General features: G+C 46.3%; 2 protein-coding genes across 2 annotated transcripts in view; both read right to left on the reverse strand.

Moving 5' to 3' along the window:
- Positions 1-25,312, reverse strand: part of LOC126176067 (SH3 and multiple ankyrin repeat domains protein 3) — a 254,511-nt gene that overhangs the window by 189,693 nt on the left and 39,506 nt on the right. Inside the window, exon 3 of the mRNA XM_049923201.1 lies at positions 19,744-20,075. Within this exon, the coding sequence (XP_049779158.1) occupies positions 19,744-20,075 (332 nt within the window). The remainder of the gene's footprint in view (positions 1-19,743; positions 20,076-25,312) is intronic.
- LOC126176068 (uncharacterized) overlaps positions 1-25,312 on the reverse strand; it is a 951,488-nt gene that overhangs the window by 58,159 nt on the left and 868,017 nt on the right. The gene's annotated exons all lie outside the window — the stretch shown is intronic.

The raw sequence follows: 25,312 nt of genomic DNA on the forward strand, positions 1-25,312 counted from the left end.
GTAAACAGTGTGATTTACGAACTAGAAACATCCCTCAACTGCCGCTGGAGCGCGTTGCGATCGCGTATACCACGTTGGGGCCCACGTACCGTATGCACAAGTCGCATCGTTCCTGAGCGTTCAGCAGCAAGTTGAACTTGGCACGCCCAACGTTAACGTTCGACAGAACGGTCCGTGTGCCGACGGCTTTACGGCAGTGAGGTGTTCTAGTAGGGAGACAACGTCTGCAGATGCTGCCGCCGCCACGCCTGCTGCTGGCGGTGCAGCCAATCAATAGCGACGCCTGCCCTGCGTCACACCACGGGGGGAGCGATGGCATGTAGGCCGGGCCGCCAGCGCGATCTCATTCTGCTACACCGGGAGGTCCCACGCACAGGAAAGCGTCACGTTCTGAGCAACGGTTGCGTGACAGTGACGTAAGACAGTGTTCGTGATTTCTTTACGGAATCACTTGCGACTGAACTTCCTTGGGATAATGTACGACTCAGTTCATTACAACTTAGGTCGTAGATGTTTCAAGGCCGCGCCGTGCACAGTTTGCTTTACTCCTTGCTATGGAAGCGCCCAGTCAATCGACTGCACTGATGACTCTGCGGTCAGAGGTTTGAGGGCACAAACTTAAAGCAATCAAAAGCCTACTGAACATAAAAATCAGGGAACTCACACACATGCTACACTTTAGATTTACATTTTACGTAACTGATTTACTGAGCAGGATTTAGCTTCGTACAGACTGGTGGTCCTTAACCCCACACTCTGATGCGCAAAGTGTATCCCACGTATAACGAAACACGGTCCCATACTCCGTCACCTGAAGTCACTTTCACAATTCTCTACACAGGAACTCTCATCTGACTGCACTCGCTATCGCGAAATACACCCATCTCCGATAGTCGTAACCAAACATCCACTCTTACATCAGTAAAACGATGGCCGTAACACAATTTCCTTGCATTTTCCAGCAGATCCCAAGAGCATATCTCCCACCACAATGCCCGCCGACTTCACCTAGCTTTGGCCAATTGTATCTCAAGTAGCTCCGCACCACATAACGCACTTCTTACAACACTTTGAGATATTTTGTGCAGTTAAAATGGAATGAAAATGACCTGGAAATGTGAATGTAAATGGAGCATCATTTCTACACTAATAATTCTACAATTAATTCACATGTGTTAAATGAAACATCTGATACTGTGTCTACTGTCGCTAATTACTATACCTTTGAACATAGATGTGCGTTTATCGAACTTTCAATCAAAAACTATCAAATAGTTTCCTGCCGTTATGTAGACAGGAGTGACAGCACCAGCAGTCGACCAATGGTGTAAACGCCCAGAAGATGACCCCTACGTCGGGTTGAAACCGGTTGGTGGTATAATAATAATAATAAATGCGATTAAGAGTGTTTTTGAATAATTGATTAATCATACCAATCGCTGCTTCATCTCCACAGCCATGCTGTCCAAAAACATGGACGTAGCTAAGGACATTTTAATTATTAAGAAATATGGGCTCTGTTGTAGCGCCCTTCGGCTTCTGTGTAGGATCGAAACACAGGAGTCACTAAAATGTTTTGATCGAGCTTACCCACTATCTATAACAAGGAACTCCTCATATTGCCCATTTAAAAATTGTGCAGCAACTGTAACATTGTCCCAAAAGCGGACATTACGTCGAACCCGGCCAAAGGCTTACCACGTTCAAAATCTTCATATTGGCATCAGAGATGATATGTGTATTGATAGAAAATAAATTCTTGAGATTTATGTGTACTTCTGCTTGTGCTCCAGAAGGGCAATATATATATGGAGCACAAGCAGAAGTACACATATATATATGATTTCTGAGTCTTAACTACAAAATTTTACGGATTACTTGGACTACAAGCAATATAAGGAAATGGAGGAAGAACTAGACATCCCAAGAACGAGGGCTTTAATGGAGAGAAGAGGACCCATTTGCGATGTACAGCTACAGTGATTTCAAAGAGCGGTGTGGTTTCGTGTGGAACCTGTCGAGTCGCTGCTTCGTGTGCTGGAGCCGTTACTACTGCCTAATTCTGACAGGAAGCGTGCTTTGTCTCCTAGGCTGCAACTTCTTTGTGGACTGCCAATCTTTCGCACTGCTCCTATTCACATTGTAGGAGAGGATCTCATCAACATCTATCGTACTACTGCTGAAAGAGCTTTAAACAGTGTGATAAACATTTTAACTGCCTTATTACCATTGTTTGTGTCCATGCCACAGAACCAAGAAACTGTATAGAGGAACCAAAGGGAACTCTACCGAAACTGGTGGATTCCAGTATCTCATACAGACCATATATTGTGACTATACAGTATATAGTAGGATGGATGTTGATGAGATCCCCTCCTACAATGTGAAAAGCAGCAGTGCGAAAGATTGGCAGTCCACAAAGAAGTTGCAGCCTAGGAGACAAAGCACGCTTTCTGTCAGAATTAGGCAGTAGTAACGGCTCCAGCACACCAATTCTTCCTCCATTTCCGTGTATTCTTTTTAGTCCAAGTAATCCATAAAAGTTTGTATTTAACACTCAGAAAACATAGAACACATCTTACTCTCTAACTTTACTCCTACTACCGCTTAGGAGTAAATTTTGACCTTATTTCCTCCTTAAATTACTAACGTAGTACTGCAATCCCTGACAGTGCTCTCAATAAGCTACGGAGTAAATAAATTTACTTCGGGAGTAAATTCACTCCTTACAGTTCACTCCTTTAGTTCAGTACTCTCGACTTGGAGTCGCTGATTTCCTTCTCTCCTAGTAACTTACTACTTTAGTTTAACTTAGTATTGGTTGGTGCTCGCCACTGCAGTACTACAACGATACTTTGTATTTATACGTTTTTGTGCTCCGGCAGGAGAATTTTTCCTCTGATAATGACTGTTTATACTTCTCTTAGACGAAATGATGAGGTCAACACAAACACCCATTCCCTGAGCGAAGAAAATCTCAGACCAGGTCGGGAATCAAACCCGGGTCTCCGCGATCTTGAGAGAAAGACGCTCACCGCTTGACCACAAGCTGCCAAATCTTTGTTTATAACACCTGTAATTAATATTCGTAAATGTAGTGAGATATGAAATGTATGCCTAGGATAACCGTTCCTGCTAGTACTAGTGATGCCAGCGTCAGGAATTAATCTAGCGTATCGAGCAGCTTAACTAGGGACCAGCCTGGCTCACTAGCGGAGTGAGTAACTGTGCGCGCCAACGTGCACGTCACACAGAGAGGGAGAGGGACGCGGCTACCCGGCCGCTGCTCTCGCCAGCCCCTACCTGTGGCCGCGCTCGGCGTTCGGCACGGCGCAGTACGGCACGGCCCCGCGCCATGAATAATGCATGTTCATTAGGCGGTGAGCAGCTCTGGCCGGGGGCAGTCATCGCAGGCCGGGCCCCACCGCGCGCCCAACCTCTCGCTGCACTCGCCAACAACCTAGTCGTTCTTCTGACGGACCACGTGCAACGTAATCTGCACTACTGGCCAGTAAAATTGCTACTCCAAGAAGAAATGCAGATGATAAACGGGTATTCATTGGACAAATATATTATACTAGAACTGACATGTGATCACATTTTCACGCAATTTGGGTGCATAGATCTTGAGAAATCAGTACCCAGAACAACCACCTCTGGCCGTAATAACGGCCTTGATACGCCTGGGCATTGAGTCAAACAGAGCTTGGATGGCGTGTACAGGTACAGCTGCCCATGCAGCTTCAACACGATACCACACCTCATCAAGAGTAGTGACTGGCGTATTGTGACGAGCCAGTTGCTCGGCCACCACTGACCAGACGTTTTCAGTTGGGAGAATGTGCTGGCCAGGGCAGCAGTCGAACATTTTCTGTATCCAGAAAGGCCCGTACAGGATCTGCAACATGCGGTGGTGTATTATCTTGCTGAAATGTAGGGTTTCGTTGGGATCGAATGAAGGGTAGAGCCACGGGTCTTAACACATCTGACGCGGGACTGCTACGGTCGCAGGTTCGAATCCTGCCTCGGGCGTGGTTGTGTGTGATGTCCTTAGCTTAGTTAGGTTTAAGTAGTTCTAAGTTCTAGAGGACTTATGACCTAAGATGTTGAGTCCCATAGTGCTCAGAGCCATTTGAACCATTTTGAACTTAACACATCTGAAATGTAACCTCCACTGTTCAAATTTGCCGTCAATGCGAACAAGAGGTGACAGAGACGTGTAATCAGTGGCACCCCATACCATCACGCCGAGTGATACGCCAATATGCCGATGACGAATACACGCTTCCAATGTGCGTTCACCGCAATGTCGCCAAACACAGCTGCGACCATCAGGATGCTGTAAACAGAACCTGGATTAATCCGAAAAAATGACGTTTTGCCATTCGTGCACCCAGGTTCGTCGCTGACTGCACCATCGCAGGCGCTCCTGTCTGTGATGAAGCGTCAAGGGTAACCGCAGCCATGGTCTCCGAGCTGATAGTCCATGCTGCTGCAAACGTCCTCCAACTGTTCGTGCAGGTGGTTGTTGTCTCGCAAACGTCCCCATTTGTTGACTCAGGGATCGAGACGTGGCTGCACGATCCGTTACAGCCATGCGGATAAGATGCCTGTCATCTCGACTGCTAGTGATACGAGGCCGTTGCGATCCAGCACGGCGTTCCGTATTACCCTCTTGAACCCACTGATACCATATTCTGCAGACAGTCATTGGATCTCGACCAACGCGAGCAGCAATGTCGCGATACGATAAACCGCAATCCCAATGGGCTACAATCCGACTTTTATGAAAGTCGGACACGTGATGGTAGGCATTTCTCCTCCTTACACGAGGCATCAGAACAACGTTTCACCAGGCAACGCCGGTCAACTGCTGTTTGTGTATGAGAAATCGGTTGGAAACTTTCCTCATGTCAGCACGTTGTAGGTGTCGCCACCGGCGCCAACCTTGTGTGAATGCTCTGAAAAGCTAATCATTTGCATATCACAGCATCTTCTTCGTGTCGGTTAAATTTCGCGTCTGTAGCACGTCATCTCCGTGGTGTAGCAATTTTAATGGCCAGTAGTGTATATGTAAAGCAATACTGTGCGAACCACCGAGAAGGGCACGGCAGAGGCTACGTCCCACCGTACCAGTTATAAGGGTTTTTCCCTGTTCTAGTCACGTATGGAGTGCTGAAAAAACGGTTGTTTAAATGCCTCTGTGTGTGCGGTTATTAATCTAATCTTATCCTCACGATCCCCACCGGGGCGATATGTACGCGGTTGTAGTACACTGAGGTAAAAGTCATGGGATTGCAATATGCACATATACAGATGGCGGTAGTGTCGCGTACACAAGTTATAAAAGAGCAACTCTTTGGAGGAGCTGTAATTTGTACTCAGGTGATTCATGTGGCAACGTTTCCGACGTGATTATGGCCGCACGACGGGATTAACACAGTCCGAACGCGGAATGGTAGTTGGACACTCCATTTCAGAAATAAGGAGTTGAACAACATGAAATCCGGAGTGTCGAGAGTGTGCCGAGAATACCAGCTTTCAGGCGTTGCTTCTCATCATGGATAATGCAGTGCCCGATGGCCTTCACTTGACGACCGAGAGCAGCGGCGTCTCCGTAGACGTGTCAGTGCTAGCAGACAAGCAACACTGCGTTAAACTAACAGAACAAATCAACGTGGGACGTACGATGAACGCTTCCGTTAGGACAGTGCAGGGAAATTTGGCATTAATGGGTTAATGAGCTGACGCAGCGTTCGAGTGTGGAGCAAACCTCACGAAGCCACGGTCCTGCCGACAAGGCATTGTGCAAGCTGGCGGCTCCATAATGGTGTTGGCTGTGTTTACACGGAATGGACTGGGTCCTCTCATTCAACTGAATCGATCATTGACTGGAAATGTTCAATTACTTGGAGAGCATTTGCAGCCGTTCACGGACCTTGAGAGGTGGCATGAGCCCCCTCTCATATTTCTATCTTACGATTTTCCTCTCTAATTGCATGCAGTGAAAAGTCGCTATTCCTTCACACGCGGACCTCCCACGCAGCGTCTCTCGTCACCCGGGTGGTCCGGTGACAGGCGGAAGCTGCTGATTTTGAAAGGGTAAGCCGACGGCTGTGAGGGAGTCGAGTGAATGCTTTCCAGACGCCGACATTGTCAAGGGACACGCCCGCATGGGCCTGAAGTAGTGGCTGGGTTAGAGGTTCCATTACTTCGCAGAAACTTGGCGAAAACACTTTCTGGCGGGCTACCAGCGAGGTGTGGGAATGACTTGTGTACCCAGGCAGTTGTGGCGGGAAAATTCCCGCGCTTTCTGCAAAATAGTAACTGTGATTGGCTTGCTCAGGGCATAGCTCCGTGACGTAGCAAAATCAGCGAAGAAATTGGCGCCAAGAATCTCCATTGGTGGAATGGTAGTGTTCCGGCAATAGAGTGAAATTTTCCGCCGGTTTTCGAGTTGCTGATTGGAATGGTTAACCACGGCCCCTGTCGTGGGGGCGGGAATGTTCTGTGTTCGGTTTGTACGGGTGCTCTTGTGGTGTAGTCGGCTCTCGCCTTTCGGTCGAGGACGTCGAAACAACCAGCCATCGCCTCCGGTACGCCAGATCGTGTTCTGGCAGTTAAGAAGACAATTTGGTAATGTATGTCCACAGCACCGGCAGATAGGGATTTTCCTAGGTGATAATCAGAGCTCAGCAGAGCGCGCCTGTTCGTCTTTTTCTAACTTTGTTCTGTCTTGAGTAGCAGCAATTAATGTTGGGTTAGCTGTGTGTCTCTCTTAAGATTTGAGTGGCAAGGAATTGGCTCCACATACCACTTCGTCTTAAACCTCACAATCTAGTTTAGGGACAACTTCACCTTCGTAGCGTTTGTTGGAGTATCCAATTTGAGCCAATTTGATGTATTATAAGTGTTTCATGTGTTTTTGTTTATTATTTTGTGTTTAGTCTTAATAAACCATATTGTTATTTTGGACAGAACTTTCATTCTGTTAATCGGTAGAGCAACCCATCATTTCTCACTACGTTAATGAAACCTTCCTTTATTTAACTTATTTATCAAATTAAATTATTGCAGGTGCCAAACTCTTGTCTACTCCACTTGCAGGGTTGATTACAGTCAGTTCGCGTATATTTTTTAATCCATGTGCAACAGCAAGAGTCGTTGTTAGAATAGGGGGGGCTTAGAGCATCATTTACGTATGGAGATTCTAGAAGAATTTAGTGTTAAATACACTGCTTGCCCCGGCACCTCGCAACCTCATGTTCCCAAACAACGATGTAAGAACATTCTGGACAATTCTAGAGAATGATTTGGGCACATAAATGCAATTGTGACTCACTAACATTATATTCACATGATACTATGTGAGGTACCCAGTACTGCACTTTTGAAAATTTAAAGCAACGTGCCAATCACAGCACCACTTTGAAATCTTATCAATTCCTGACTAAATTTTTGTACAGCTTCGTTGTATATGACTGTATCATCTGGGAAAAGTCAGAGGTTGCTATTAATATTGTCCGCGAGATCATTAATATGCAACTTGAATAGCAAGGGCCCTCATACACTTCCCTGGGGGTACAACCTAAGTTACTTCTAAATTTGTCGATGACTCTCCATCCAAGATACAAGGGTGGTTTGAACAGTTCTCGGAATCACCACGAGAGGTCAGCGCTAACGCAACGAGTTGTTCACGTGATATTCATTGGACTGTTGCCTGTAAACACGTGCCACGTCAGTGCTCTTGGAAGAGAGCTGTGGCGGCGACGTGCCTCTGTTGTTGTTCCCGCGTAGTGATTCGCGACGATGGAAAAAATTGAGATTCGAGTAGTGGTTAAGTGCTCCGTAAAGAAAGGTATGAAAGCAAAGGACATTCATGCTGATTTCCAGAATACACTGGGGAACTCTTTTCACTCATATTCAACTGTTGCCAAGTGGACAAATGAATTTAAATTTGGTCGGGAGAGCTTAGATGACCAGCGTAGTGGTCGGCCAAGATGTGTCACTACTCCAGAAATCATTGCAAAAGTGCAAAAAATGGGCACGGAGGATCGTCGATTGAATTTGGTGAAATTGCTCACGCTTGCCAGTTATCATCTGAAAGGGTACATGACATTTTAACGGAAGAATTAGAAATGAAGAAACTAACTGCAAGATGGGTGCCGCGACTCTTGACGCTGAATCAAAAACGCATGAGAATGGGCATATCGGAACAAAGTTTGACCCATTTTAGGAGAAAAGAAGTATATGTTTTGCGCCGGTTTGTGACCACAGATGAAACTTGGCTGCACTAGTACACTCCAGAGACAAAACAACAGTCAAAACAGTGGAAACACGCTTATTCTCCGCCAGCATAGAAAGCAAAGACAATTTCTTCGGCGGGAAAGGTCATGGCATCAGTGTTCTGGGATGCGAATGGGATTCTGTTTGTAGATTATCTCCCCAATGGGCAAATAATTACTGGAGAATAGAATGCTAATCTCCTGGACAAATTGCAACAAAAGGAAAAAAGGCCAGGTTTAGCAAGGAAGAAAGTCATCTTCCATCAAGACAATGCTCGCCCACACACATGTGCGTCGCCATGGCAAAATTACACGGACTAAGGTATCAACTGTTGCCACACCCGCCTTACTGACCTGATATGGCTCCGTCAGATTTCCATCTCTTCCCAAAACTGAAAATTTTTCTTGGTGGACGAAGATTCACTTCAAACGAAGAATTGATAGCGGGAGTTGACAACGATTTTGCAGGCCTGGAGGAAACACTTTTTCGAGATGGGATCCAGGCACTGGAACATCGTTGGAGCAAGTGCATTAATCTACAAGGAGAGTACATTGAAAGGTAAAAAAAGTCTTGTGATATAAGTACCTTTTTTCTATTCCGTTCCGAGAACTTTTCAAACCACCTTCGTAGAATGCGGGGTCCTCTCTACCAAGAAACTCTCAATCCAGTCCCATGTTTCGTCTGATGCCCCACATAATCGTGCTTTTGATAATAAGCGTAGGAGTGGTACTGAGTAAAATGCTTTTCGAAAACCGAGAAATACAGCATCTACCAGACTGCCTTGATCCATGGCTTTTAGGATGTCATAATCGACGAAAGCGCTCGATATTGTTTCATTTCATCGCCAGTCAGTCGCAACACTCGCGGTTTGTCAATCTTCCTTTGAGCCACATCGGAAGCACAATTCTCGAAACTCCATTCAGTTTCCCAGTAATACTTTTCCGTTTACTTCTTTTGCTGTCCATCCAGTGTCTTCGTGTGCTCTAAATACAAAAATTAATTAACTGGTTCTGTAACTTCGCTGTTAATATGCCCTAATTTCTTTTCGAAATGTCGATTGTATGGTTTTTGTCGTACATTTATTTTTGGCCTACTATTCAAGCTTGTTCTACTACGTTCTTTCATTCAGTATTGAAGATTAGCTGCTCTAAAGGGAAACAATCGCAAAATGAAGATCGTTCAGATAAGATGAAGATGCATGAAACGTTTTGCGTCCTAATGCTATACAGGGTGTTGGTTGTTTGGTTCAAATGGTTCAAATGGCTCTGAGCACTATGCGACTTAACTTCTGAGGTCATCAGTCGCCTAGAACTTAGAACTAATTAAACCTAACTAACCTAAGGACATCACACACAGCCATGCCCGAGGCAGGACTCGAACCTGCGACCGTAGCGGTCGCTCGGCTCCAGACTGTAGCGCCTAGAACCGCACGGCCACTCCGGCCGGCGTTGGTTGTTTCTCTGTGTCGAACAGTCTTCCCACAAACACGTCACAAACTTTACGACTTTACGACTTGATGCTTTCTGCAAGGTCTTAACTCACCACTAAGCGGACTACGCCTGTCTCTGTAGATAAATGTTTTGCGCGCACACTTCAACACCCTGCTGCCCAGGGGAAAATAAACATTAAAGGCTTGCCCTTGCCATACATACTTGAAGGAAGTAACCGATTTGTAATAGTTATAATTATTATTAGTCTCCAAATGACGTAACTTCTGTACTGTTGTTCAGTCACCAACAGAAATATCTGCACTTATTCCCATTACATCCCTATATTAGAAATTAAAGAAATACTTAAGTCTTCTTCGTTTTCCTTGTTCAAACGCTCTTGAAACGTCATCTGGGTCTGCTGAGAATAGTTTTAATGATGCGGAATTTCCTTACCATACTCCTCTTTTAAGTCTAAATTTTTCGGTATCCTAACCAGTCTCATAAAAGCTGTAGCACTTAGCTATTAATCGTAACACTCACATAGTCAGAAGCGATGCTTTGTTTCTCAAGGACTATTATTACAAATTCTGTTGAAATCAAGTCTAAAGTATTTCCAAAATGTACGAGTACCAAACGAAGTGGTAATTGATATGTATTCCTCCGTTCTACAGTTTCGTTCAATATTTGCTAATGCATATCACACCATGGGATTTGCAAGTTGTAGTTACGGCTGTAGCGAAAAGGAAATGGAAAGGATCTGTAGCAGGTGAATGAACACTACATGGAGCAAGGCAGATATCTGCCAGATAAAACGAAATAAGAAAAGACTGAGATGACGACCTAATGGAAGGAGGATACACGGCGCGTAGGATTAACATCAAAGCAGTATATCTTAACACCACAATACGAGGAAAAGTCTTGAGGAGGCCTTTGTCCTGCAGTCAACTGACATTGCTGATAATGATAAATAAATAAATCAATCAATCGATCTGTCAAATGATCAACCAATCGAATATGTGAAGGTAATTTTCCCAGAAGACAGTGTAGTTCATCCAGGAAAGAAATGGATCACAGAACTCATACGATGAAATGCGGAACGGGTTGCAAAATGGTTCAAATGGCTCTATGCACTATGGGACTTAACATCTGAGGTCATCAGTCCCCTGGACTTAGAACTACTTAAACCTAACCAACCTAAGGACATCACACACATCCATGCCCGAGGCAGGATTCGAACCTGCGACCGTAGCAGCCGCGTGGTTCCGGACTGAAGCGCGTAGAACCGCTCGGCATAAGTTGGGCATACCCCTCCCCCGACCCTCCTCTAGCGTATAAAATTGCGGCTGCCAGCAGTCATTATTTCCGCTCACCACATGTTTCAATCAACAGTCCAGTTGGCAATGGTTGAGCAGGCGTGCACCTTCGCAATACAGGAGAGGCGGAAGTTGGAAATTTGTCCATATACAGGGCTATTACAAATGATTGAAGCGATTTCATAAATTCACCGTAGCTCCATTCATTGACATATGGTCACGACACACTACAGATACGTAGAAAAACTCATAAAGTTTTGTTCGGCTGAAGCCGCACTTCAGGTTTCTGCCGCCAGAGCGCTCGAGAGCGCAGTGAGACAAAATGGCGACAGGAGCCGAGAAAGCGTATGTCGTGCTTGAAATGCACTCACATCAGTCAGTCATAACAGTGCAACGACACTTCAGGACGAAGTTCAACAAAGATCCACCAACTGCTAACTCCATTCGGCGATGGTATGCGCAGTTTAAAGCTTCTGGATGGCTCTGTAAGGGGAAATCAACGGGTCGGCCTGCAGTGAGCGAAGAAACGGTTGAACGTGTCCGGGCAAGTTTCACACATAGTGATGTGAAAGATTCAGTGTTTAAACCTCCTCTACCAAGAAACGTGCCAGAACTGCGAGCTCGCATCAACAATGCTTTCGAACTCATTGATGGGGACATGCTGCGCCGAGTGTGGGAGGAACTTGATTATCGGCTTGATGTCTGCCGAATCACTAAAGGGGCACATATCGAACATTTGTGAATGCCTAAAAAAACTTTTTGAGTTTTTGTAAACTGCAGGAGCGTCTATAGAAAGGTCCCAGAACTGCTCTCATTAATAAACGATCACAACGCCCATATAGTACTAGGGACAGAAAGTTGGCTGAAACCAGACGTAAACAGTAACGAAATCCTAAACTCAGATTGGAATGTATACCGCAGAGACAGGCTGAACAGTGAAGGGGGAGGCGTGTTTATAGCGGTAAGAAGTGCAATAGTATCGAAGGAAATTGACGGAGATCCGAAATGTGAAATGATTTGGGTGAAGGTCGCGGTTAAAGCAGGCTCAGACATGGTAATTGGATGTCTCTATAGGCCCCCTGGCTCAGCAGCTGTTGTGGCTGAGCACCTGAAGGATAATTTGGAAAATATTTCGAGTAGATTTCCCCACCATGTTATAGTTCTGGGTGGAGATTTTAATTTGCCGGATATAGACTGGGAGACTCAGATGTTCATAACGGGTGGCAGGGACAAAGAATCCAGTGAAATTTTTTTAAGTGCTTTATCTGAAAACTACCTTGAGCAGTTAAACAGAGAACCGACTCGTGGCGATAACATATTAGACCTTCTGGTGACAAACAGACCCGAACTATTTGAAAAAGTTAACGCAGAACAGGGAATCAGTGATCATAAAGCGGTTACGCCATCGATGATTTCAGCCGTAAATAGGAATATTAAAAAGGGTAGGAAGATTTTTCTGTTTAGAAAAAGTGACAAAAAGCAGATTTCAGAGTACCTGTTGGCTCAACACAAAAGTTTTGTCTCAAGTACTGATAGTATTGAGGATCAGTGGACAAAGTTCAAAACCATCGTACAATATGCGTTAGATGAGTATGTGCCAAGCAAGATCGTAAGAGATGGAAAAGAGCCACCGTGGTTCAACAACCGAGTTAGAAAACTGCTGCGGAAGCAAAGGGAACTTCACAGCAAACATAAACATAGCCAAAGCCTTGCAGACAAACAAAAATTACGCGAAGCGAAATGTAGTGTGAAGAGAGCTATGCGAGAGGCGTTCAATGAATTCGAAAGTAAAGTTCTATGTACTGACTTGGCAGAAAATCCTAAGAAATTTTGGTCTTATGTCAAAGCGGTAGGTGGATCAAAACAAAATGTCCAGACACTCTGTGACCAAAATGGTACTGAAACAGAGGATGACAGACTAAAGGCCGAAATACTAAATGTCTTTTTCCAAAGTTGTTTCACAGAGGAAGATTGCACTGTAGTTCCTTCTCTAGATTGTCGCACAGATGACAAAATGGTAGATATCGAAATAGACGACAGAGGGATAGAGAAACAATTAAAATCGCTCAAAAGAGGAAAGGCCTCTGGACCTGATGTGATACCAGTTCAATTTTACACAGAGTACGCGAAGGAACTTGCCCCCCTTCTTGCAGCGGTGTACCGTAGGTCTCTAGAAGAGCGTAGCGTTCCAAAGGATTGGAAAAGGGCACAGGTCATCCCCGTTTTCAAGAAGGGACGTCGAACAGATGTGCAGAACTATAGACCTATATCTCTAACGTCGATCAGTTGTAGAATTTTGGAACACGTATTGTGTTCGAGTATAATGACTTTTCTGGAGACTAGAAATCTACTCTGTAGGAATCAGCATGGGTTTCGAAAAAGACGGTCATGTGAAACCCAGCTCGCGCTATTCGTCCACGATACTCAGAGGGCCATAGACACGGGTTCACAGGTAGATGCCGTGTTTCTTGACTTCCGCAAGGCGTTCGATACAGTTCCCCACAGTCGTTTAATGAACAAAGAAAGAGCATATGGACTATCAGACCAATTGTGTGATTGGATTGAGGAGTTCCTAGATAACAGGACGCAGCATGTTATTCTCAATGGAGAGAAGTCTTCCGAAGTAAGAGTAATTTCAGGTGTGCCGCAGGGGAGTGTCATAGGACCGTTGCTATTCACAATATACATAAATGACCTGGTGGATGACATCGGAAGTTCACTGAGGCTTTTTGCAGATGATGCTGTGGTGTATCGAGAGGTTGTAACAATGGAAAATTGTACTGAAATGCAGGAGGATCTGCAGCGAATTGACGCATGGTGCAGGGAATGGCAATTGAATCTCAATGTAGACAAGTGTAATGTGCTGCGAATACACAGAAAGATAGATCCTTTATCATTTAGCTACAAAATAGCAGGTCAGCAACTGGAAGCAGTTAATACCATAAATTATCTGGGAGTACGCATTAGGAGTGATTTAAAATGGAATGATCATATAATGTTGATTGTCGGTAAAGCAGATGCCAGACTGAGATTCATTGGAAGAATCCTAAGGAAATGCAACCCGAAAACAAAAGAAGTAGGTTACAGTACGCTTGTTCGCCCACTGCTTGAATACTGCTCAGCAGTGTGGGATCCGTACCAGATAGGGTTGATACAAGACATAGAGAAGATCCAACGGAGAGCAGCGCGCTTCGTTACAGGATCATTTAGTAATCGCGAAAGCGTTACGGAGATGATAGATAAACTCCAGTGGAAGACTCTGCAGGAGAGACGCTCAGTAGCTCGGTACGGGCTTTTGTCAAAGTTTCGAGAACATACCTTCACCGAAGAGTCAAGCAGTATATTGCTCCCTCCTACGTATATCTCGCGAAGAGACCATGAGGATAAAATCAGAGAGATTAGAGCCCACACAGAGGCATACCGACAATCCTTCTTTCCACGGACAATACGAGACTGGAATAGAAGGGAGAACCGATAGAGGTACTGAAGGTACCCTCCGCCACACACCGTCAGGTGGCTTGCGGAGTATGGATGTAGATGTAGATGTAGATGTAGATGTATGTGTGTGCAAAGCATTGTGAAAATATCTCAAATAATAAAGTTATTGTAGAGCTGTGAAATCGCTTCAATCATTTGTAATAACCCTGTACGTTTAAGCCACCGACTGAAGAAAAACACGTTGACCGAATTTTATAACGTAATGAGACGATGACATGTCAAAAGCAAATTTGTCAGTCTTGCTAAGGTAGGGTAGAGGGGGCCTCTTTGTCATTAACTCCTATTTTAACAAGACATCCAACTCAAAAAAGAGGTCATTATTATCTCCATTTCCATAATTGTTTGGACCTCGTTAGTTGCCTTGCAATGTCGACTGGCATAAGAAATACCTTTCATTACTCCTGGCACACAGCCAGCTGAGATGGAGATATTCAGAGGCAATACGGAGACCACCGATGAAACAGTCCTTTTTCTGTTTTTTTTTTTTTCCAAATGGGGATGCGGCCCCCGCACGGCCCCCACTCTCGGACGAGACACGTACCGCGGCGGTCGCTTTGTAGCTCGCAGCGAGTGTCCGCCCCCTCCTTTTGGCAGGCGGCAGGCAGGGGTGGCGCTGAAGGGATTGCCGCTACTGTTTGCTGCGCGGATCGTGGCCGACAGTTTGCCCACTCCAAAGTACACAACGCCGTTCCGCACGTTCTTTACAGCCGAAAGCTAACGGCTCTATTTTCCTCGCATCTGTCGTTTTTCTGCTCTGCCCCGTTACTCTTGTTTGTGATTATTCATTTCCCATTTCGAAGTAAAACGAAACTTGTATGTACAAAAACAAAAGTAAAATCAATACACAGACCGGCTGAAGGGTGGTCTGATAAGCCTGCTATTTCCACGAAAGAATGGAACATTCTTGTTGTGTCTTCACGGTTGGTAAGCTAGATTATTTCAAGGACCGTGTAAAGAATTGACCAATGTACAGCGTACAGTAATTTGTTGACAGTCTTCAAAATTGGTCAGTATGTCGACAACGGTACAAAATGGAGAAAACCTAGTTTTATTTGAGGAGTTAGACTGCTGCATAAATCAAAACAGAGTTGGATGAAGTTCACGCGATCTCTGCACAATCACTGGAGACCATTTATTTTTGGATTAATGAACTTGAACGTGATCAGACAAGCACCGAAGACGATGCATGCCCCGGTCGTCTAATTGAGATCACCACAAAGCAAACTTATTGACTGATATGGTAATGCAACACCGCTGAATAAAAATTTGTGGTATTATTGAGGCTGAAGGCGTCTCAACTGAGCGAGTGACAATATCCTACACCAATAATTGGCTATGAAGAAGCTGTATCTGAGGAGAGTGTCGCCATTGTTGCCGCGCGGGGTAGCCGCGTGGTGTCAGGCGCCTTGCCACGGTTCGCGCGGCTACCCATGTCGGAGGTTCGAATCCTCCCTCGGGCATGTGTGTGTGTGTGTGTGTGTGTGTGTGTTGTCCTTAGCGTAAGTTAGTTTAACTTACTTTCAGTAGTATGTAAGCTTAGGGACCGATGACTTCAGTAGTTTGGTTCCACAGAACTTACCACAAATTTCCAATTTTCGCCATTTTTTCATCTGGCAAAAGCGCATGCGGCACAACAGTTCAACACAAAGTCTGGCGATGTTTAATCGCAATCAGCAAGACTTTTTGGGCCGATTTTTGACTACTGATGGAACCTAGATCCATCTTTATACGCCAGAGTCAAAACGGCAGCCAAAACGATGGACGAAGGATGGACAACGTGCACCGAAGAATGCAAAGACCATTTTGTCAGCTGGTAAGGTGACGGCCATGTTCGTTTTTGGAATTATCAAGGAATAATCTTCATAGATTACTTGGAAAAAGGCAGAACTATAACTGGACCCTATAGTGCTTAATCGTCGGATCGTTTGGAACCTGCGTTGGCTGAAACAAGGCTAATGTTGGAACGCTAAAAAGAGCTCTTTCAACAGGATAATGCACCATGATCATTTCGCACATCAGTGATGTCAATGGCGACAGTGCAAAAAGTGATCAGATAAAAGTTTCCTTGTTTTTATGTGAAAGTGAATTACATATAAAAAAACGAGAGCCTTTTACTTATACAATATGCATTACATCCTATTCCAAAATACAGCACGATTCATGTGCGACGCAAGGATTTGTCCGGCGCTCCACGGGAAGCAGTGCCGGAAAGGCAAGCTCTGTTCAGCGGACACGCACCAGCTCGTTCCTCGGACTGCAGAAAGTGCCATATCTAGGCGAGGTATAAGCGGCCGGAAAAAACTCCAAATAAATCGTTGCGTCATTTAGCACTCCAGACTGGAGCGTCAGTAGCAGAGCAGTGAACAAACTGTATTTGGAAGAGTGCTTACTAATAAATCGTCTCCCATGCGGTCAAGGAGCGTGTCTTCTAATATCCTGTACACTTGATGATACTCTATTTTAAAGAGAATTATCAGCATTTGGAAAGCAGAAACGATGGAATCAGACTGGAGCGCTGAAATTTAAGGAGAAACTGAGGGATTTTTTTTTTACAATATTGCATTGCTCTCAACATACATTCTAGGAAGGGATTAAAAATGGCTCTGAACACTCTGGGACTTAACATCTGAGGTCATCAGTCCCCTAGAACTTAGAACTACTTAAACCTAACTAACCTAAGGACATCACACACATCCATGCCCGAGGCAGGATTCGAACCTGCGATCGTAGCGGTTGCACGGTTCCAGATTGAAGCGCCTAGAACCGCTCGGCCACACGAAGGAAGTATCCGAACGGAACTGAAATCGGTGGATGTACATGTAAATACTGAAAATATCGAAAAAAACGGAACATCGTGGTAATCTACAAACCCACGGAAGATGCAGGATCAACTAAAACTGGTCAAGGGTGTTCGCAGACCGCTGGAAAAAGGAGTAAATTATAGAATTCCGTGTAGTTGTGGAGAGGGGTGCATGGGTACTACAAAAAGAACGGTCAAAAAACGACTAAATAAGCACAGGGTGAATTGTAGAAGGGAGAAGATTGACAGATCAGCTGTTGCGGAACATGCTTTGCAGCCAAGAGACCACCCTATTCATTTTGATAGGACTCGATTACTGCCAGCCACAAACGGATACCATGAAAAGATATACAGAGAGGCCATAGAGATTATTAAGCACCACAGGAATTTAAATAGGAAAGAGGAGGGCGTGAAAGTCGAAGACATCTGGATGCCGGCGCTGAAGAAGGTGTGTACCAGTCTTCCACCGTGGGGCGACGGTGACAGTGGGCGGCGGCACCCGACAACGACTATTCAGAGCATGTGACGTCACGCAACTGCGAGGGAGAGGGCGTAAACGGAATACTGCCGCAGTCGGGAGCGGGCCAGGGTGTGAATAGGACACTCAAAGAAGCTACGATCTCCCTTGAAAATATCCTCAGCAGATGGGGACGACCACATGGCGGAATTGCATTGAATACTTTATTAATTGTAGTAGCGATATTGTTCTACATCTACATCCATACTCCGCAAGCGGTGTGTGGCGCAGGATACCTTGAGTACCTCTATCGGTTCTCCCTTCTATTCCAGTCTCGTATTGTTCCTGGAAAGATAGATTGTCGGTACGCCTCTGTGTGGGCTCTAATCTCTCTGATTTTATCCTCATGGTCTCTTCGCGAGATATACGTAGGAGGGAGCAATATACTGCTTGACTCTTCGGCGAAGGTATGTTCTCGAAACTTTAACAAAAGCCCGTACCGAGCTACTGAGCGTCTCTCCTGTAGAGTCTTCCACTGCAGTTTATCTATCATCTCCGTAACGCTTTCGCGATTACTAAATGACCCTGTAACGAAGCGTGCTGCTCTCCGTTGGATCTTCTCTATATCTTCTATCAACCCTATCTGGTACGGATCCCACACTGGTGAGCAGTATTCAAGCAGTGGGCGAACAAGTGTACTGTAACCTACTTCCTTTGTTTTCGGACTGCATTTCCTTTGGATTCTTCCAATGAATCTCAGTCTGGCATCTGCTTTACCGACGAGTAATTTTATATGGTCCTTCCATCTTAAATCACTACTAATGCCTACACCCAGATAATTTGTGGAATAACTGCTTCCAGTTGCTGACCTACTGTATTGTAGCTAAATGATAAAGGATCTTTCTTTCTATGTATTCGTAGCACATTACACTTGTCTACATTGAGATTCGATTGCCATTCCCTGCACCATGCGTCAATTCGTTGTAGATCCTCCTGCATTTCAGTACAATTTACTATTGTTACACCTCTCGATATATTACAGCATCATCCACAAATAGCCTCACTGAACTTCCGATGTTATCTACAAGGTCATTTATATATATTGCGAATAGCAGCGGTCCTATGACACTCCCCTGCGGCACACCTGAAATCACTCTTGTCTCGGAAGACTTCTCTCCATTGAGAATGACAGGCTGCGTCCTGTTATCTAGCAACTCCTCAATCCAATCACACAATTGGTCTGATAGTCCATATGCTCTTACTTTGTTCATTAAACGACTGTGGGGAACTGTATCGAACGCCTTGCGGAAGTCAAGAAACACGGCATCTACCTGTGAACCCGTGTCTATGGCCCTCTGAGTATCGTGGACGAATAGCGCGAGCTGGGTTTCACACGATCGTCTTTTTCGAAACCCATACTGATTCCTACAGAGTAGATTTCTAGTCTCCAGAAAAGTCATTATACTCGAACATAATACGTGTTCCAAAATTCTACAACTGATCGACGTTAGAGATATAGGTCTATAGTTCTGCACATCTGTTCGACGTCCCTTCTTGAAAACGGGGATGACCTGTGCCCTTTTACAATCCTTTGGAACGCTACGCTATTCTAGAGACCTACGGTACACCGCTGCAAGAAGGGGGCAAGTTCATTCGCGTACTCTGTGTAAAATGGAACTGGTATCCCATCAGGTCCAGCGACCTTTCCTCTTTTGAGAGATTTTAATTGTTTCTCTATCCCTCTGTCGTCTATTTAGATATCTACCATTTTGTCATCTGTGCGCCAATCTAGAGAAGGAACTACAGTGCAGTCTTCCTCTGTGAAACAGTATTACAACGTATCGGGGCCTATGTGTGGATAGGTCACCTGAACTGATCGGAAAAACCGCGAAACCTGTTGCGATATTACCAGAGGCGGGCTCGGGACTTGAAACGGAGCCCTCCAAAGCGTGGACAAACGGAATCTCAGCAGTGGACTCTGCAAGTGGAGCAGGAAGCGAGCGTGCCCGGCGGGGTCGCCAACTCGCCGCGCCGTGGCCCGTGACGCGCCGTCGTGATCCCGCAGCCGGGGGCCAGGGGCGCGCCAATTGTCTCCTCCGTACGCCGCCGGCAGCGGCCGGCAAAAAGCAGCACGTCAGCCGTGACGGCCGCCCCGCGCCGGGATACAATCGGAGGCCGGCCGTCGACCCGAGCCGGGAGCCGACCTCGTGCAGGCGGGGGCGCCGCGGCTCGCAGCGCTGCCCGGGCACGCCGCTCACCTCCCCAGCACTCTCTTCGTTGTGGCTTCTTTGCTTATACGTGCGAGAGGCACTGGGAGGATGCTAAGTTCACCGGACTTGGATATGATGTGACGTCATTATGACGTATATACGCTTTAGTCGATTAACACACCTATCGACTTTTACGAACGTTCGAGATTCTAAACTGTCGTCTGCTAGTGGTTTGTTATGACACGTGCGATTCTGATAACAGCTCAGTGTGGCAGCGTATATGTATTTCGCCAAAATAAAAGTAAAAGAGCTGGGTATTAATAGAAATATTCCTGACTGTGGCCTTGAAAACACCACGGACAACACGTTTCGTAAAAAAGTGAAGTCTTCATATGTCCCGACCAGATTAGATTGTGTGATTGTTGTATTGAACGCTTACGCCGAAAATAATATTTATTTACTATCAATATTTTAGTATGATTTCATACAATTGGTCTTGTCAGTACATATTAGATTGTAGCAGCATACTCTTGCTGACTTTTTTTTCTTAATTTATATAGCTGAAAGAGAACTCGTGCAAGTTTGTTAGCTAAGTAATTTATATGTCCATCCCAAGATACTCTTTTATCAACCATAATTCCAAGTAATTTTACACTCGGACCGCAGAGACAGGTACCTTAGTGTCCAGTAATGACTGGTGTGTAGAATGACTGAATTTCGAACTTAAAAAGAAAAATATGAGGAATTGTTGAAGAAAAATCGTCGACCGGAGATGAAATACGAGGGGAAGTGGATTTCTCAATATAATCTTAACCAAAGGTTAGTGTCTTGACGCATCTAAAGATTTTGGCTGCTGAGTGCTTCTTCTCACCGAGTACGAATAACCGACGCACTTCAGCTGGGTCAGAAGTACATAAATTTCTGCTTGAGATTCACAATAACCACGCAATTGCCCGTCGTCATCGATGCTGAACTCTTTCAGCGTTTCTCTCATTAGTCTCTCGAATGCTGAACACATAATTAGAGACTAGCAAACGAAAAACAACGCACAGGACACAAACACAGTACAATACACGATTTAAACGCAAGGAACGCAAAACACATCCAAACGAATGGCGCAGGGCACAGCGCTACCCTGTCACAACCTCTCGAAAGTTCACAAAAGTCGAATAGTCGATATACGCTTTCTATCGTTTTCGATGTAGCGTGTATACGTCATAACGACGTCACATCGTATCTAAGTCCGGTGAACTTAGCATCCTCCCCGTGCTCCTTTCAAAGATATACTTTGACTGAAGCACCAGGGTCAGGCCGTATTGGATTTCGTCGACCTCGTATTTTGCGCGATTCATAATCTACTGGCCATTAAAATTGCTACACCACGAAGACGACATGCTAAAAGGGCGAAATTTAACCGACACGAAGAAGATGCTGTGATATGCAAATGATAATCTTTTCAGAGCATTCACACAAGGTTGGCGCCGGTGGCGACACCTACAACGTTTTGACACGAGGAAAGTTTGCAACCGATTTCTCATACACAAACAGCAGTTCACCGGCGTTGCCTGGTGAAACGTTGTTGTGATGCCTCGTGTAAGGAGGAGAAATGCATATCATCACGTTTCCTACTTCGATAAAGGTCGGATTGTAGCCCATCGCGTTTGCGGTTTATCGTATCGCGACATTGCTGCTCGCGTTGGTCGAGATCCAACGACTGTTAGCAGAATATGGAATCGGTGGCTTCAGGAGGGTAATACGGAACGCCTTGCTGGATGCCAACGGCCTCGTATCACTAGCAGTCGAGATGACAGGCATCTTATCAGCACGGCTGTAACGGATCGCGCAGCCACGTCTCGGTCCCTGAGTCGACAGATGGGGACGTTTGCAAGAACAACAACCATCTGCACGAATAGCGTGGACTATCAGCTCGGAGACCATGGCTGCGGTTACCCTTGACGCCGCATCACAGACAGGAGCGCCTGCCATGGTGTACTCAACGACGAACCTGGGTGCACGAATGGCAAAACGTCATTTTTTCGGATGAATCCAGGGTCTGTTTACAGCATCATGATAGTCTCATCCGTATTTCGCGAAATCGCGGTGAACGCACACTGGAAGCGTGTATTCGTCATCGCCATACTGGCGCATCACCCGACTTGATGGTATGGGGTGCCATTGGTTACACGTCTCGGTCACCTCTTGTCCGCATTGACGGCGCTTTGAACAGTGGACGTTACATTTCAGATGTGTTACGACCCGTGGCTCTACCCTTCATTCGATCCCTGCGAAACCGTACATTTCAGCAGGATAATGCACGACCGCATGTTGCAGATCCTGTACGGGCTTTCTGGATACAGAAAATGTTCGACTGCTGCCCTGGCGAGCACATTCTCCAGATCTCTTACCAACTGGAAACGTCTGGTCAATGGTGGCCGAGCAAATGGCTCGTCACTACTCTTGATGAAATGTATCATGTTGAAGCTGCATGGGCAGCTGTACCTGTACATGCCATCCAAGCTCTGTTTGACCCAATGCCCGGGCGTATCAAGGCCGTTATTAACGCCAGAGGTGGTTGTTCTGGGTACTGATTTCTCAGGATCTATGCACCCAAATTGCGTGAAAATGTAATGACATGTCAGTTCTAGTATAATATATTTGTCAAATGAACAGCCTTTTATCATCTGCATTTCTTCTAGGTGTAGCAGTTTTAATGGCCAGTAGTGTATTTGTTGTTCAGTGGCCGCGACTGCCTGCCACGATCGCCAGTGGAGAAGGCAGCTACTGCCGAGGTCGGCCCTGTCCCCTACGAGTGCGATGCTCTGTTGCCTCGGTGGATAGGTTTCCATCTGCAGTTTATTTTTCTCCTGGAATCCTCTTAAATCTGCAATGTTTTTCAGCACACAGGAGAAAAATAACCTGCAGATGGAACCCGTGTCCGAAACCGTCATCCACCGAGATAGCACGGCATCGCACTCGAAGGGGACAAGACCGGTCTACGCAACAGCCAGCTCCAGCTTCTCCACTGGCCATCGTGGCAAGCAGTAGCGATCACCGAGTGACGAACCACACCGCGAGACGCTCCGCCTACGATCCGTCAGCAGACGAAGTCACGCCTGCAGCCGAATGGGTGGCCCAGCGACAGGCTCCGGCGACTCAAACTTCGACGCTGTGCAGCGTCGTTGGATGACGTTTCGAGACACGGGTTTCGAGACACCCTCTATAACCTCCCTAAGTTCGTCGCAACTGTTCTGAAACATCTCGCATACACAGAACATGGCTGAACAACGTACAGGCAGATATACACTAAGATCCTCGCCGTCATCACTCTTACAATGTACCGTGTGATCAAAAAGTCAGTACAAATTTGAAAACTTAATAAACCACGGAATTATGTAGATAGAGAGGTAAAACTTGACACACATGCTTGGAATGACATGGGGTTTTATTAGAACAAAAAGAAACACCCCGTATTGCTAGACGCGTGAAAGATCTCTTGCGCGCGTCGTTTGGTGATGATCGTGTGCTCAGCCGCCACTTTCGTCACGCTTGGCCTCCCAGGTCCCCAGACCTCAGTCCGTGCGATTATTGGCTTTGGGGTTACCTGAAGTCGCAAGTGTATCGTGATCGACCGACATCTCTAGGGATGCTGAAAGACAACATCCGACGTCAATGCTTCACCATAACTCCGGACATGCTTTACAGTGCTGTTCACAACATTATTCCTCGACTACAGCTATTGTTGAGGAATGATGGTGGACATATTGAGTATTTCCTGTAAAGAACATCATCTTTGCTTTGTCTTACTTTCTTATGCTAATTATTGCTATTCTGATCAGATGAAGCGTCATCTGTCGGACATTTTTTGAACGTTTGTATTCCAAGCATGTGTGTCAATTTGTACCTCTCTATCTACACTCCTGGAAATGGAAAAAAGAACACATTGACACCGGTGTGTCAGACCCACCATACTTGCTCCGGACACTGCGAGAGGGCTGTACAAGCAATGATCACACGCACGGCACAGCGGACACACCAGGAACCGCGGTGTTGGCCGTCGAATGGCGCTAGCTGCGCAGCATTTGTGCACCGCTGCCGTCAGTGTCAGCCAGTTTGCCGTGGCATACGGAGCTCCATCGCAGTCTTTAACACTGGTAGCATGCCGCGACAGCGTGGACGTGAACCGTATGTGCAGTTGACGACCTTTGAGCGAGGGCCGTATGTGCAGTTGACGACCTTTGAGCGAGGGCGTATAGTGGGCATGCGGGAGGCCGGGTGGACGTACCGCCGAATTGCTCAACACATGGGGCGTGAGGTCTCCACAGTACATCGATGTTGTCGCCAGTGGTCGGCGGAAGGTGCACGTGCCCGTCGACCTGGGACCGGACCGCAGCGACGCACGGATGCACGCCAAGACCGTAGGATCCTACGCAGTGCCGTAGGGGACCGCACCGCCACTTCCCAGCAAATTAGGGACACTGTTGCTCCTGGGGTATCGGCGAGGACCATTCGCAACCGTCTCCATGAAGCTGGGCTACGGTCCTGCACACCGTTAGGCCGTCTTCCGCTCACGCCCCAACATCGTGCAGCCCGTCTCCAGTGGTGTCGCGACAGGCGTGAATGGAGGGACGAATGGAGACGTGTCGTCTTCAGCGATGAGAGTCGCTTCTGCCTTGGTGCCAATGATGGTCGTATGCGTGTTTGGCGCCGTGCAGGTGAGCGCCACAATCAGGACTGCATACGACCGAGGCACACACGGCCAACACCCGGCATCATGGTGTGGGGAGCGATCTCCTACACTGGCCGTACACCACTGGTGATCGTCGAGGGGACACTGAATAGTGCACGGTACATCCAAACCGTCATCGAACCCATCGTTCTACCATTCCTAGACCGGCAAGGGAACTTGCTGTTCCAACAGGACAATGCACGTCCGCATGTATCCCGTGCCACCCAACGTGCTCTAGAAGGTGTACGTCAACTACCCTGGCCAGCAAGATCTCTGGATCTGTCCCCCATTGAGCATGTTTTGGACTGGATGAAGCGTCGTCTCACGCGGTCTGCACGTCCAGCACGAACGCTGGTCCAACTGAGGCGCCAGGTGGAAATGGCATGGCAAGCCGTTCCACAGGACTACATCCAGCATCTCTACGATCGTCTCCATGGGAGAATAGCAGCCTGCATTGCTGCGAAAGGTGGATATACACTGTACTAGTGCCGACATTGTGCATGCTCTGTTGCCTGTGTCTATGTGCCTGTGGTTCTGTCAGTGTGATCATGTGATGTATCTGACCCCAGGAATGTGTCAATAAAGTTTCCCC

This window comes from Schistocerca cancellata, chromosome 3, assembly GCF_023864275.1.
Source record: "Schistocerca cancellata isolate TAMUIC-IGC-003103 chromosome 3, iqSchCanc2.1, whole genome shotgun sequence".
NCBI lineage: Eukaryota > Metazoa > Arthropoda > Insecta > Orthoptera > Acrididae > Schistocerca > Schistocerca cancellata.